We start from the raw sequence: 14,569 nt of genomic DNA on the forward strand, positions 1-14,569 counted from the left end.
CGAATAAATGTATTATCTACATGTATCATCTACAAAGGTGCAAACAATTATAATAAATATGTCCATGCAAGAATGAAAATAGTGGGAGGGAGATGTTTGCATCAATATATGGTGACATTTTAATTATATAAATACCAAGTATATTCCCCTAACTTTAATAGGTCATAGTGTTTTCTTTTAATGTTAATTTTTTTACGTATAAGCATGTATTATCCACTTTGTATTAACAGACGTACGAAGATTCGATCCACTGCACAGATGCCCAGTGCCACTTGATTCATTGGCTCATTTTGGTCCTTTAAAAAAAAAACTCAAGATCTATAATAATAATAATTATTATTATTTAAACTGTTTGTTTGTAGTGTTGTTTTTACCAAAGCAATCCTTTTCATTTAAGAGCTCCGGGAGAAGAAAAGTCCACCTCTGAAGAAAGCCAACCGTACGGCTGCAGGCAAGATGGCGGACCTCCGGTCTCCACAGCCGCATGCGCAATAGACCATATTGCGTACCTAGCAGCGGAAATTGGTCTCCTGTCGTTTTCTTCACACAAAAAAATATTACAATTTCTCAACTTCTAGGACTGCAGAGCAGCACTGATTGGGCCCGAGCACTTGTATTTTGAAGCGTGGCTTGATTTTTGCTCACTGCATCAAGGATAACCATACAGTACATACAACATACAGTATGATTGACAGCTAGTACCATCCAATCGGTGCAAGTGGTAAGCGTAATCGGGGGGTGCAGCATCAGTGAGCTCTCAGTCAAGCTCCACCCCCAACTCCTCCAAATACTCTCCCAGCATGCTTAGCGGCGGGCGAAGGAAAATGAAAACGGCCATGTCGTGTTAGAGAGCAGAGCAGAGGAGGAAGACAGAGTCTGGGCCGCGGTCTCACGTTCAGCCACATTTAATGAAGCCTGAAAACTGAAGCTCTGGAAGAGTACACGTCCGACAGCTTAGTTGACAGGAGACGCATTTCGTGGAAGGAAGTTTAGCAAAAGGAGGTCAAGATGAGCGGAGGAGGGACCCCGTACATCGGCAGCAAAATTAGCCTAATCTCCAAGGCCAAGATTCGCTATGAAGGAATTTTATACACCATTGATACCGAGAACTCGACCGTAGCTCTCGCTAAGGGTAAGTTTCACGACCGACACATTATCTGCATTCGCCAGAAATGTTATTACGCAGCTTGAAAAAATGCTAAAGCGAGTAAACACTAAAACCGATAGGAGCGTAGTTAGCTACCGCCTGCTAGCCTTTTAGCCAACTAACGGCTAAGTGTTGCTGTAGTTAGTCCTTTGTTTACGTGCTCGGGCTTACTGCTTAGTACTGAATGGAATATAATAGAAAGTAAAGGCCGCGTTCTATTTCACACCTGATTTTAAAAATCTAAGTTTCATCTACTGATTGTGAGTGAAGTTTAATTTAGTTTTATTAGCTTTTATTGTTAACGCGTATTCGGTGAACTCGGCTTACGAAGACGTGACTACTCCTCCTGATAGTCTGCATGTTTTGTCTCGAAGAGAAAAAAAGAGCTTTGTCAAAATCTGTAACATGAAATAATTACATTGCCGTTTAAGATGCATTTTAAACATTAGGACAGGCAAACCGTTATAGATGAACCTCGCAGGCTGTTTGCTTTTGTACAACATCATACTTGGTAACTAGTGCACCGTTACAGCAGCTTCAATAACAAGGCTAATGTCGAGTCATTCAAAGTGCCCCTCGCATTTCCCCAACAGTTCGCTCCTTCGGCACCGAAGATCGGCCCACTGACAGGCCCATTCCACCGCGAGAGGAGGTGTTCGAGTACATCATCTTCCGAGGGAGTGATATTAAAGACCTAACCGTGTGCGAGCCACCCAAATCCACTAGCACCCTGCCCCAGGACCCTGCCATAGTTCAGGTAAGTTCAATCGCCTGGGTCTTTGCACTGTGAACTAGCGTCACGTGTGCCAGTTTGTCAGACAAGGTGTTTTTCCCTATAAGGTCACTACTACATACATTTACATCCTAGGTCCTGCCTGGTCACAGTCAGATGGTTTCTAACTGATGCAAAAAGCCCCTGTCTCAGAAGATATGTTGACGGTGGAATAAATTATTAATGACTGAATCAGTTTAGCAGCTCCGATGTCAGCCCTCGGACATCAAACAGGTTGCATGTTATTAGTAACACCTGTGTTTTGCCGAAGCATCCGAAAGTCTGCTCCTGTTGGTTTACAAACCCATTACCATTCTCAAATATGATTCCCTCTATTACAAAAACCTTTAATTTAAAAAAGGGGTGGGGGGTTCTGATGGGCAACACAAATAAATAGGCAATTTCAATTAACTTTTAATGTTTTTCTTCGATTGGAAACATTACCACATTAAAATAATAAAAACAATGTGTAATGTTCCTTGTCTGTAATTGGAAGCAGAGTTTTCCGATTGGGGATTAGTAAAGTTATATAATCGAATTAAGATCTTGCACTATGCACTATATTTGTCTATGTAGTTAGGCAAGATAATTCAAGACAGGGTTACGGATCTCTTAATGTTAGAATATTGTCAAAATACTGTCATATTGCCACACCAAAACACGTGTATCATTAACGTGAAGTAAACCAACTGGCTGGCTTAAGTTGAACCAATAATGATTTTTGTTTCATTCACTGCTGGGCTTTTGTTGTTATGAAAGTAGAAATATTTGCTGCAGCAATAAGTGTTTATAATTCTGCCCACAAACACACATCTCAAACACTGAATTTTAAGTAAAACGAGCAACAATTTAGGAACATGGGCAGTCAATCCTTTGAACGAAAAACAATGTTCCACATCTGAGTCTACTATCCATGTAAAGTGTTCAAGGGCCCACAACAATGATCTTATCACAATTACTCCAGCTCCAGTTTTCAAATAGGTTAAATTAAATGTCTCATATTTGAAACTCAACTTGTATTTAATAATCATAGACTGTCATGCATGTTGGGCGTACTTACAGAAAAGGGGTTTCACGAAACTTGTGAATAACGGTGGATATTGTTTGTATGAACCATGCACAACATTTGGAACTGTGACAGTCACAACAATTTGTCATAGCAGTTATGTTTTAGAACTATAATCCATTCTGCTGGTGTCTGTGATATGTAATGAAAAGCTAAAAAACCCACCCGTGTAACTGAAGAGTTCAGTAAAGGGTCCTGTTTTTGATGGTCTCGTCATGGTTTTTCAGTGGGCTGTGTGTTTTGTTTTTCTAGTCATCAGTTGGATCCACCAATGCTTCTACTGCAGCACCCCCAACATCATCATTCCAGTCTGCTGGCTCCTATGCTCCATTCAGCAGGCCCCCTGTCCCACCTTACAGCCAGTTTGGCGTGACACCCCTCGCAGCTCAGCAGTATGAATCTTCTGCTGCTGCAGGAGGTAAGAAAAGTTTTTATTCAAACATGTCTGTTCACTGTATGGATTTGTAGGATTAACTCTAAAGGAGAGCTCTGAAAATGATTTCATGTGCGACAAATCAAAATCTGTTTTGCTAAGCTCAAATTCCACATTCATATCACTTTGCTTAAGAATCACAGGTCAGCGGAGGAAAATGTAAAAGGGAATTTTTATACAATAACCGACTATCTGTCTAAAGCTTTTTGAATTACTGCAGAAACACCGTCTTTCGAACAAGCTTTGTAAGAGTTTCTCGAACAGATTGGGAGCGACACCTGATCCTTGTAGATTTGAATAGAACACAGCTGCAGATTTCCTTCTGTGCACCTGAACCCCATTGTGTTTTGAAGTGGGAAGAGTGGAGACAGTTATACAATGCATTTCTTTTTAACTGCTGGAGCTTGGGAAAATGAAAGTGCTCAAAGAGGGTTAGGGTTAGAAAAAAAAAAAACATGAGAGAGAGATTTCTCATAAAAATTGTATAGTTTGCATTTCAGAACAAAAACAAAGAACTGATATTGTCCATACTCTGTCAGTTTTAACGCCTGGCAGTTTATTTATTGTCCATCTGCAGCTTAAGACAAACTGCCTTTGCTATTAAGAAAATTCTGAACTCTAAATCTCATTTTGTTTGTTTCTGCAGGACGCACTAGTCCCCAGCTGGATACTTTGGCAAAAATTCCCATCCTGAAGCAGGCAGTGCAGGCCCCACCCTCAACTGCCCCAGCTCCACCTGCACCTGTAGGACAGAGGAGTCACACAGGGTATGCACCTCCCATCAGATCCACCAGCAGCGCCACTGGCAGCCAAAAACCCCCGGACCTCCTGGAGCAGCGAAGAGGTAAAGATATCACACAAGCTTGTTGTGGTAAATTATCATGTTCCGAGTCCTGCCAACACTTGTGTTGACGATGTATGACTATTTTTCAAACATTACAAAAGTAACTCAAGGTTTTTATCTGAGCTTATCAGAGATCTTAAGCACAAAATTCTCTAAATTGCCCAAAAAACAACACTTATGTTCTAATCTTTACATATTCACCCAAGAGAAACCTGCTTACCTCCTGAACCAGCACTGTATCTGAAGCTCAGATGTTTGTGTTGCCCGGTTTGACTGTATTAGATACTTACCAATTTACCCAGAGTTAAACAGATGCTTTCTCTGTTCAGGACCTGAGGCCCTGAAAGTGTCCCAGCCTGATATTGAACATGGTGCTCTTGAAAACAGGGATCCCAACAGGCGTCATGCTGGTAAGTCATTTGCACTTTGAGATCATTTCTCCTCTTGTTTCTCAGCCGTATAAACTGGGACCATCTTTATAATTGTGGGCCACACGGTGTGTCTGTTTGCAAGAGAACCGTTTTCTGATCCATGTCAGACTTTTCATAGCCAAATCACAGCTGTGTGACAGAAGAAGCTCCGCTTTTAGGTACAACTTCCTCATTGTGGTTTGAGTCCTTCTCATCCACTCTGCAAAGAACATTGCACACAGCTCTACAATGAAGCAAAACCTATTATGTTATTATGAGAATCATTTAAATGTTAGAAATATGGCATGACAAATTGGTTTATAGCAAGCCACCAAAGTCTAGGTAATTAATGGGAAGCAGGGATGGAAACGTTGTTTAAGTCTTCACAGTAAACTAAGTCTTGAGCCTTTAACAGAGATAAACAACCACAGGGCGGTAATCTACACAGTCAGTCAGTATGAATTTTGGAAGTAGTGTTTATTTTTTTCCTATTCTGGTTGTCTGCACCAGCACACTGACTTTACAATAAAGTGTCAAAGATGGTGTTCAAGAGCTGGTTTGAGGATAAAACACCAATATTAGAACAGCATAGGGTCTGTAGTCGTAACAGAACATTAGGAGGATTTTTGTGGCTGAACTGGGTAAGAATCCTAATTAAGCTCAAATTAAACACTTCTCATTGGCATTGGATACAACATGCGGTTGTACAAAGTGTGTTTTCTTCACCGAGCATTGTTAGATTTCCGATTCCCTGTCGTCTCTTAGGTGGTGCTCCGCCCCCCCGCCGCGGCCGTGGAAGAGGAAACCGCAGCAGAGGCAGAGTGAATTTGCGCAGGGATGGCACCATGAAGTTTGAAGAAGACTTTGACTTTGAGACGGCCAACGCCCTGTTTCAAAAAGATGAGATCGACAAAGAGCTTCAGAATAAACTCAAACTGAAAGGTATGGCTTCAAGGGACAAAACAGGCACTGCTTTTCTAACCCACCTATTGAGACAGTATATATCAGCCAAAATAAATGAAAAAATTCCAAAGTTACTGTTGAAAATTTTAAAAGGGCAATACTTTTCATGTCATTTGTGTTTATTCTGGCACCATTTCTGCAAGTAAAAGCAAATGAAGTGAAATCTCTGGTAGTAATGAGTTGTAACACGATAGGGAATAAGTGCTGAAATTAACTCTCAGTCAGCCCTGGTGTTCACTTTATTTATAAGTTAATAGGTTGTTTTTTTAACAATATTTCTTTCAACATAACAGATGACAAGACTGAAAAGGCACTGAATGGAGAGGAAACTCCTGAAACAGAACTTCCAGTCAATGAGGGGCCGACTGAGGAGGAGGATGCTTCGATCAACTCATGTTACTATGACAAGTCCAAGTCCTTCTTCGACAACCTGGGCAATGATGATCCAAGGTACCTCATTATGTTGTTGTTTTCTATGGATCCCCTCTGATACAGGGGGATTTCTTCAGACGGATAGTTCCACTGCTTAACAAACGCGTTGGAACCATTTATGAAGATGAAATAAAAAACAGAATCCATTTTGAAGCCTCATCAGACTTACGGCCGGATTTCATAATTTGTACATTATTTGCCACTAGTCTATTCCACATGGTTGTGTATTTTCCTGTGGGATTGGCAGACACAATTTTTCCAGATGACGTAGGACTATGTTGCCAGAAACGCTGACTCACGACCAACTTCTCCTCGATGACTCTGGTTGTTATAGCCTTAGGTCTCCTTTTTATTACAGTGTAACTGTAGGTCTGAATGATATCTGTACATTTACATCAACTAAACTATGGTAGTAAGTTTTAGATCATGACACTGAAAGATTTTTGTTTTCATCTAATTTAGTAAATCGGGTGAAAGAGGATTTTCAAGGTAAGTTGCACATTTTCTCAGATGTTTTTGAAGAGGTATCTCGGATGCTAAAGTATTTTCGGCATGGAGACTAAACGCATTGACTGCTTTTGGACATTGGTCTCATCTTACACCGTTTTTATGGATCAGAATTAACCTATAATTTAATAGGTATATATATATATATATATATATATTTTTATTTTTTTTTATGTTATAATTTTTTTTTTAGGATTTGTCAAATTGGTGAGCCGAAATAGTAATTTAAGCCTAGCATCAAATAAAAAAATGATGAGTGTTTCAAAAAGATGGATGCTGATCAGTCTTTACGTGTGTCAGGGATCGAAGGCCAACCTGGGCAGAGGAGAGAAGAATGAATTCCGAGACGTTCGGCATCCCCCTCAGGCACAATCGTGGAAGGGGGGGTTTCCGTGGCCGAGGCTTCATGGGGCCCCGTGGAGGCCGGGGGCGGCCAGTGAGCAGAGGTTCCTTTGGACCACCTCGGGGTCCCCCACCTGGTTTCAGAGGTGCATTCAGGGGTGGCAGAGGAGGCCGGGATTTCTCCGATTTTGAATACAGGGTAAGTTTATTGGTTTCATGTGCTCTGAACAGCATTTAGGTATAATTGAAGTACAATAGAAAGTTAAGAAGTATGTTAGTCCTAATCTGAGTTGTTCTTTCCAGAAGGATAACAAAGTGGCTGCATAGTACAACAGTGATGGATCCACAAAGAACTGTAGCCCTTCATCAAGAAATGATTCCAGCTCAAGAAATCTATTTGGTCTCTACATTTGACAGAAAGAAAAATGAAGACATCCTCTCAGTCACCAGCACAAGGTTCAACTGTTTGACAGCAGGGGGTGAGAGTGCCGAAGTTTAGTTTGATAAGCAGCCATCAGATGGACATGATGTGTAAATACCGTGCTTTGGAGTAATGCTGTATTTTTGCATCGATCAAGTTCATTTCTTATAGAAGGCATCTTTGATATTGGAAGCTGTATGCAGAAAGCCCACTGTTACTGTGAGCAGATCACGCTTCATGTGATCCATAGCTTTATTTTTCATTTTTCTTTCAGGTCTCTTATATAATATTTGTTGGCACCAAATTTCATTGCATTGCCTGTTGCAACATAGTTCTCTCTGTTCAGGTTTAGGTGGGTTGCCATGTGTTCAGTGTTTTGTCCATAATTTTTTTTTTTACATCAGTTTATTCTGTATGAATTAGTGAGGTCAAAACCAGCTGAAAGAAAAATCTAAAAAGAATAAATGAATGTATATCTAGCTCATCTTATATTTACGGTCCCCCAACCAATCATGGCTCAACAGGCGCACACACTCTTAGTTTGTAGAGACGTGCTCAGTAGATAGAATCATTGGATGATGCTTTGAACCCTTAAACCTCCCACATTCTATGACGTCATAGACCACGAGGAACCAGTCATTTAAATGATGTAAGGGGTTTAACAGTGGTAGCTTTAGAATTATTTGTTAACTGTAGAGTTTTTTGAGCCGGTCTGGTTACATAGTTGACTACAGAATGAGCATTCCAATGATTTGTGTCTGAAAAGAAAATCATCCATTGCTATTAACGCCTTTGGGACTTATAAGGAAAGGAAGTCCTTGAGATAATTACTCCAAACGTGGCCAAGTTAGATATGGATTAAAATATGGTCCCAACTTTTGCCAAAAATAAGATAAGGGTTGAGATCAAAATAATTATCAGCCGCTATGTCGTAGTTTCTCATTTTAGTGATTCTTAAATTTTCCAATCTCGTCCCAATGTTTACAAATGTGGGTGTGCAAATTATTTGTATTTGGAAAAACTTAAAGAAAAGAAGATTGCAGGCCCCGTGGCAATAGCTGCAATATCATCTTAATGGGCAACTGCGACAGTCCACAAACGGCCTTTTTCTAACCAATAAAATGCCCAAATTGTTATACTTGCAACATTATGTCTCACTCAACAAGAAGTTTTATTCAAACTTCAGCAGCTCGCTGTCCCCCTGCTTGTGTCCCCTCTCTCTCCTCGTTCGCTATTCAATTTGTCCATATATTCCGGCTATAACGTGTAGGGAAGGGCATCGAACTCTAAGAAAAAAATGTGAAAAGAAACTTTTAGTGGATCTTATATGGACTGTCTCAGTTTCCCAATTAGATTATATTGTAGCTAATCTACTAATTACCATTAATTTAGCACACCCACACTTATAAACAGAACACCAGGTGGACAAATCCCAGAATTCCTCTTAACTTAACCTATCTATGTCCAAACATACTGAGCCATCATCTCGTTTCTTTTTTATTGACCGCATCCTTCGTTTTACAGTTGGCTCATCTACAATGTTTTTGTTGTCTGTACAGTCAGTTGTTATCCAGTGCAACACTAAGTACCTGCAGTGTTGTGACGATTGTTTACTGAGGTGGAAAATCTTGTAAATGGATGGAGTGGTGTCTCGGTACAGATGACAGCAGATCTCTGTTTGTAGCTCCTCTTGTTGCATTGTCGTCAATGTGATCGTTCTCTGGAGTGAATCTTATTTTTTACAGACATGTGAATAAAGGGATACGAACTGGATGAGGTGCCAGTGCGTTGGGGGGGGGGGGGGGGGATAATTCTTTTTTCTTCTTGGCTCTGATTTGATAGTACTTTTGGGGAGTGTCTTCAAAGTGGTCGATTTTTACAGCTCTCCCTTTAACTTAAAGGTTACACTCTGACTTAAGTAATGATAGCACTACACGCTGAGACAAGAACCTTCTATTTAGCTGCGGCTGTTTCAAACAAAGCAGCCCAGTTAAATCTGTGCTGTTTAACTGGATATTGCAGATCACTGCATGATAGCCTTAGGAGCCACCACTTTATATGGGCTTTCGCAATAACCAGCAACATTGAATTTGGAACAATAAGTATTACTGAGCAATTCAAAACTGACATGTTTTCATATGTTTGTTACTGCTTCACTGGAATTGTAAACCAGGAATCGTTTTCTTGAGAAAATCAGCAAAATTGAGTTTTTACATCAAATAAAGAGTTGTACAATATCTGTCTGTTTTCTTTTTAATCCACATTTCACTGATTTGTTTCTACAGAAAATGTCATGTATAGAAATACCTTGTTTGTGCATTTGGTCATGTGTTTAAATGATCCTTAAGCCGTCGGGTGATGTTACAGTAGGAAGAGACAGCAGTTTTTCCAAAGTGTATAGTTTGACCATAAAAGTTACTTTTAAAAAGCAGAAACTATCCCTTAACATCTCAGGAGGTCATGTTTTCACACTTGCTTGGTTAAAACCTTGGTGTGGGTTTTTTCTTTTCACTTTCTTTACTGTTCTTTAGTGCTTATTTCCCAGGGAATACTTCATGAATCTTTATTACATTTAGAGGACTGATAACTAATCAAGTTTAACTATACTGAGTAGGTATTTAATGAGGTGTGACTGATCCTGGGTCAACTCTTATAAACTTGGCCTGAGGGAGGCGCAAGTGTTCACAATGGAAGAGCTGGACTGAATCTGACGCTCCTAATTTTTCCTCAACTCAAACTCAAAATTAACTAATTTGATGAAATCTAGGTTTCACCATGCAAAATAATGTGGTTAGGTGCTGAGTGATTAAAAAAACAGTATAAAGGTAGCTACCTATTAAATCAAAAAATGCAGAAAAGGTCAAATTATTCAGAAAGTTTGGTTGTTTGAATGGTTGAAAATTGAACTTGAAGGATGTGCGAGTAGCTGCTGACTGAAAAATTGGCTTAAGAAAAACACATTTTATAGGGAACTCTTTTATGGATTAAGATATAATTCTGTTATCTTTCTCATGTTTGTCTTGTTCTGGGTTATTTATAAAAACCGATTGTAACCTTGTTGAGACAGGAATTTATTTGTATTATTGTTATTATTATCGTTATTACCATTATCATTATTGTTGTTCATTTTTATTATCCCATCCACATCATGAATAACACTGAAATTGAAGTATCGTGTTTATCTTGGAATAACGTCCACCCGTGATAAAATTAAATAACAGACTCTCCAGCGGGGGGCGCTGAGGCAACAACAGCCAAGCAGTTGTCCGTCCGTCCGCCGGAAGCGGAAGCAGTGAGTGCAGTGTCCCGAGGTAAACAGAACTAATGGAAACAAGCCGTCAACTATAACTGGGACTTCACCAACATGTCCATCGTCTTTGTGCCAAAGAAACTACGAGGAAAAGCGAAAGTCAACCAGGAGATTATACAGAGGGTGAGAGACCGGCTAATGGTGTTTAGCATCCAGCTAACTAGCTGCTAACTCCCAGCTGCTTTACTCGCTCCTACACCCACTCGCTGTTTGGCGCCCTGATGAGTAGCGGACGGTGCTTTGTTTGAACTTGTTTACCTTTTGTTCCGTCTGCTCTCAGCTGCTGGATGAAAACGACCAGCTGATCAGATGTATCGCAGAGTACATGCAGAAAGGTCGAGCGGTGGAGTGTGTCCAGTGAGTCCCCCCCCCCCCCCCCCCTTTCATTCAGCTCATTACACTGTGCGACTCAGTAGTTTAATGTGGCCTTTTCTATTCTTCCCATCAGATACCAGCAGATCCTGCACCGCAACATCGTCTATCTGGCCACCATAGCTGATGCCAGCCCCGACAACACGCCCTCCTCCTCCTCAAATGTAAGGTCCATCACGTGATGCACAAGCTGCCTCTGCACTGATGGTAACACTGGTGATCTGATCGTGACTCTTGTGTGTTTCTAGTCTGCAGCTGGTGAAGCTTCAGCCCCCACACCAGAGACGAATGGAGCTGGACCCACATGATGCAGGCAGCTGGCGTCAGTGGAGCTGGGACAGTGTCGCCCTCGAGACAATTTCTATGTGACAAGGACAATGACTCATTATGCTGAGCTGGTTTCAGTAATGCGACACATCTAGTGACCACTGGTGTTTCAGATCAGTGTTTTGTGTTGAGAGAACACTTTAGTATTCTCTGAAATGTAAATTAAAATGTTTTCCTTTTTAAAAAAGTTGGAGTGAAGTTTTTGAAACAATTCTGAGACCAAACCGTATAGATGCACGAAACACCCAGTATTATTTTATATGTTTGGAGTTTGGGCGGCTGTGGCTCTGGAGTAAGAGCGGTTTGTCCACAAATCAGATGGTTGTTAGTTTGATCTCAGTTTCCCCAATTCAATGTGCCCTTGGGCAAGACACCGAACCCCTAAGTGCCCCTGACGGCTGTGCCAGCAGTGCGTGACTGATGTTGGTTAAAGTGCTGCACATAGATGCACTGTGTGAATGGGTGACAACGTTCTGTAAAGTGCTTTGCATTGACATCAGCACTAGAAGAACGCTACATTAATACAGACCCTTTAACCGACATTGCTGCAACTGAGATCATTTTATTGAGCAACATTTTTTACAGAAATAACCTCAGAGACATCATTTTGAATTGCTAGTCATTTTTATTTATTTTTTGCATTGCTGGTACACTTGGAAAGATTCAGTTGCCAGCTCAAGAGAACAATAAGCAACATAAGCCAAGCAGTTCCCCTTCATATCTTCTATCAGGGCAACAGGATTTTTATTTATTTTTTTATTCTTTTTTTGTAGAAGCCACTAGTAAACCATTTGACACAGCTGAGAAGCTAACAGTTACAGTCCAAGGTCTGTAATGATGTCTTTAAAAAAGGCTGCAAGAGTTAGGAAGATAACACAGACAAAAAGCAACAAACCCTATATCTTGATTGTGCAAAGCACATTGACTATAAAAAGATATATATTTATATGTATATACAGCAAACAATTCTCTGTAAACATGTTAAGTATGTTAGTTTTCTGAAAACATGGTGTCATTTCATAAATACAGGCAACATTGGCATCCGCAAACATCACAAAAAGATAACATTCTGGGCTCTTGAAATGCAGCCTATCGCCATAGAAACCAAAGAAACAAGGGCTCGAAAACCCCCCCATCACTGGTTTAGTGTTGACAATGGCATATTTGGTAACCTTTAGAGATAAGATGGTGTAGTTCAACTGCTGTAGGAAAAAAATGTGCTTTTTTCACATATTGGGAGGTGGAAAATAAATGTGTTCATGTAATATGGCTACAAGAATACTAACATACAGTAATGGTATAACATGTAAGAAAATACAAAAATAAGATTAATACTGTCAATAGTTGTACAAGAAATATATTGTATTATTAAACAGAAGAAAGGTTTAGGTTTATTGGAGTTAGTGTCAATCCGGAGCAAACAGTCACCAATTGGAGAGGAGGAATTGAACGCGCTCACGGGTGTAAAGACGCCCCCCCTTCTGGTCTCGGGAAGTGGGGTGTGTTACTCCTATCTCATCAACGTCGTTCGACATCTCGACAACGCTTTGGTTGGAAATTTTATTTTGCAAGTGCTATCAATACCAACATGGCACACAGTTACTGCTATCACTCATAACTCTGGTCAGTTGTTGAAAAAAGTAGTGTATTTCTCTCAAATTACACGTCTGCAGTGATTTACTATAATTATGCTGAGCCTGCTCAAAGCCTCTTAATAAAAAGAACTAAATATTTATATTTCTACTTCAGTATTTTACAAGCTATGAAACAGTAGATGGTAGCTGTATTCTGAGTCATCTAGCGTGAGATTTGGCAGTTACAGCTATGTAGACACAGTATATTCATCAATGTGGGCAAAATGAGAGCATTTCAAGCCCCTGCCCCTTGTTAATACCCCCCTCGCTCTCTCTCCAACACACACACACATGCGCACTTACACACACACCTTTCCAAACACACACATACACGCACCCTTCCATACACACACACACACACACTTTCACACGTTAAGCTGCAGAAGCAAGTGGGTGACGGCCGTGCACGTCTCCAGCTCTTGTCTGAGGAGACGTCAGCTCAACAGACAGAGAAACAACCACTTAGACTAACTGCTGCCAGCATGACACATGCACCTTTTCTGTAGTTAAAACATGGCAGTTGAAAAAACTTCAAAATATGCCTCTCTCTTTCCAATGGGGATGTTTGATATGGAAAAATATAGATACAAAAATGTTGAGCCAGTGTGTGAACATAATTTTTGCCTCTGAGGCTTTGAAATCTTCCAATTCAGTGGGTGTAGAGAGTGAAAGGCTGCAGCTTGGCCCACTCAGTGGCTCAATGCACACGAGCTACAGCTCCTCCGTGGCACTTCACCGTGGACTCATTCAACATTACGGATTGGTCAGTACTGGTGAAGGTAGGAGGGCCTGTGCTCGTGTTTGAGGGGGAAGGATTTAAAGCCCTTAGTCATGGGTTTGTGTTGCTGTTGTTGTTGTTGTTGTTGTTGTTGTTGTTGTTGCTGCTGCTGCTGCTGCTGCTGTTGCTGCTGGGAGAAACTGGGAAAACCAGAGGAAATGCAGGTGGAGGGGGAGCAGTCGCTGGCAGTGGACCACACAGGAGACTGCAGCATCTGCATGGAGTCACTCCACTGGGAGGAAGGAGGGATGTTCATCTGGTACAAGGAAGAGCTGGGATTGGGCATGGTGTTGTTGTGAGAGTGGGTGGAGTGCTGCCATGGGGCTTTGGGAGGCCAGGTTTTAGTTTTGCTGTCCTGTGGAGCGCAGTAGACAGAAGTCAGTCAAGCTAGAAAGTCCTGCTCAAGAATTTAGACCGAAATAAAAAACTAAACTCCTTTCAAGCTCGGTCTGTTACTCTATAATGTAAAACTAATTTGGATGTCTCCTTGACGTAAAGAAGGCTGATGGGGTTAGGGGTTGTTCGCTCCACAGACAGGTGGTACAAAATAAAAGCTCCTCGTCACAGAAGCAGAAGAATTCACATTTAAAAAGCTGAAGCTGGTGTACTTTTTATAATTTAGCTTGAGAGACTTGAATTATTCTATTATTAATTATTATGTTTGCAGTAATGCATTGCACATATATTACCAACATTAAAACTGAATACCTGAGGCCCAAAAGTGTCGGTCAAAGGTCTTTAAAAAATTAGAAACTTTCACGTAAAAAAATTAAATAAAAGACACATCATCAGAAGTTGGGTGACCTGGTCA

The 14,569-nt window shown here is 40.7% G+C and overlaps 3 protein-coding genes across 6 annotated transcripts in view; 2 read left to right on the forward strand and 1 right to left on the reverse strand.

Moving 5' to 3' along the window:
- Nucleotides 1-771: 771 nt before the first annotated feature.
- Nucleotides 772-9,574, forward strand: lsm14ab (LSM14A mRNA processing body assembly factor b). Of its 2 annotated transcripts, none has more exons than XM_053423759.1 (10): nucleotides 772-1,132; nucleotides 1,741-1,904; nucleotides 3,238-3,403; nucleotides 4,065-4,262; nucleotides 4,592-4,672; nucleotides 5,438-5,614; nucleotides 5,929-6,085; nucleotides 6,530-6,556; nucleotides 6,875-7,115; nucleotides 7,220-9,574. In XM_053423759.1, the coding sequence occupies exons 1-10, from the start codon at nucleotides 1,009-1,011 to the stop codon at nucleotides 7,241-7,243; spliced, it is 1,359 nt and encodes a 452-aa protein (XP_053279734.1). In that variant the 5' UTR covers nucleotides 772-1,008; the 3' UTR covers nucleotides 7,244-9,574. The 2 variants fall into 2 exon arrangements, with proteins under 2 accessions (XP_053279734.1, XP_053279735.1); XM_053423760.1 differs by having other exon boundaries at nucleotides 7,223-9,574.
- A 1,014-nt stretch (nucleotides 9,575-10,588) lies between these two features.
- On the forward strand, nucleotides 10,589-12,546 carry ss18l2 (ss18, like 2). Its single transcript, XM_053423761.1, has 4 exons — nucleotides 10,589-10,770; nucleotides 10,928-11,004; nucleotides 11,096-11,183; nucleotides 11,268-12,546. The coding sequence occupies exons 1-4, from the start codon at nucleotides 10,702-10,704 to the stop codon at nucleotides 11,325-11,327; spliced, it is 294 nt and encodes a 97-aa protein (XP_053279736.1). The 5' UTR covers nucleotides 10,589-10,701; the 3' UTR covers nucleotides 11,328-12,546.
- Nucleotides 11,952-14,569, reverse strand: part of LOC128441283 (granule associated Rac and RHOG effector protein 1) — a 33,053-nt gene continuing 30,435 nt past the window's right edge. For all 3 annotated transcript variants that reach the window (XM_053423756.1, XM_053423755.1, XM_053423758.1), the window contains exon 14: nucleotides 11,952-14,113. In XM_053423756.1, coding sequence (XP_053279731.1) covers nucleotides 13,745-14,113 — 369 coding nt within the window. In that variant the 3' untranslated portion in view covers nucleotides 11,952-13,744. The remainder of the gene's footprint in view (nucleotides 14,114-14,569) is intronic.

Source organism: Pleuronectes platessa, chromosome 1 (genome assembly GCF_947347685.1).
Source record: "Pleuronectes platessa chromosome 1, fPlePla1.1, whole genome shotgun sequence".
Lineage (NCBI taxonomy): Eukaryota > Metazoa > Chordata > Actinopteri > Pleuronectiformes > Pleuronectidae > Pleuronectes > Pleuronectes platessa.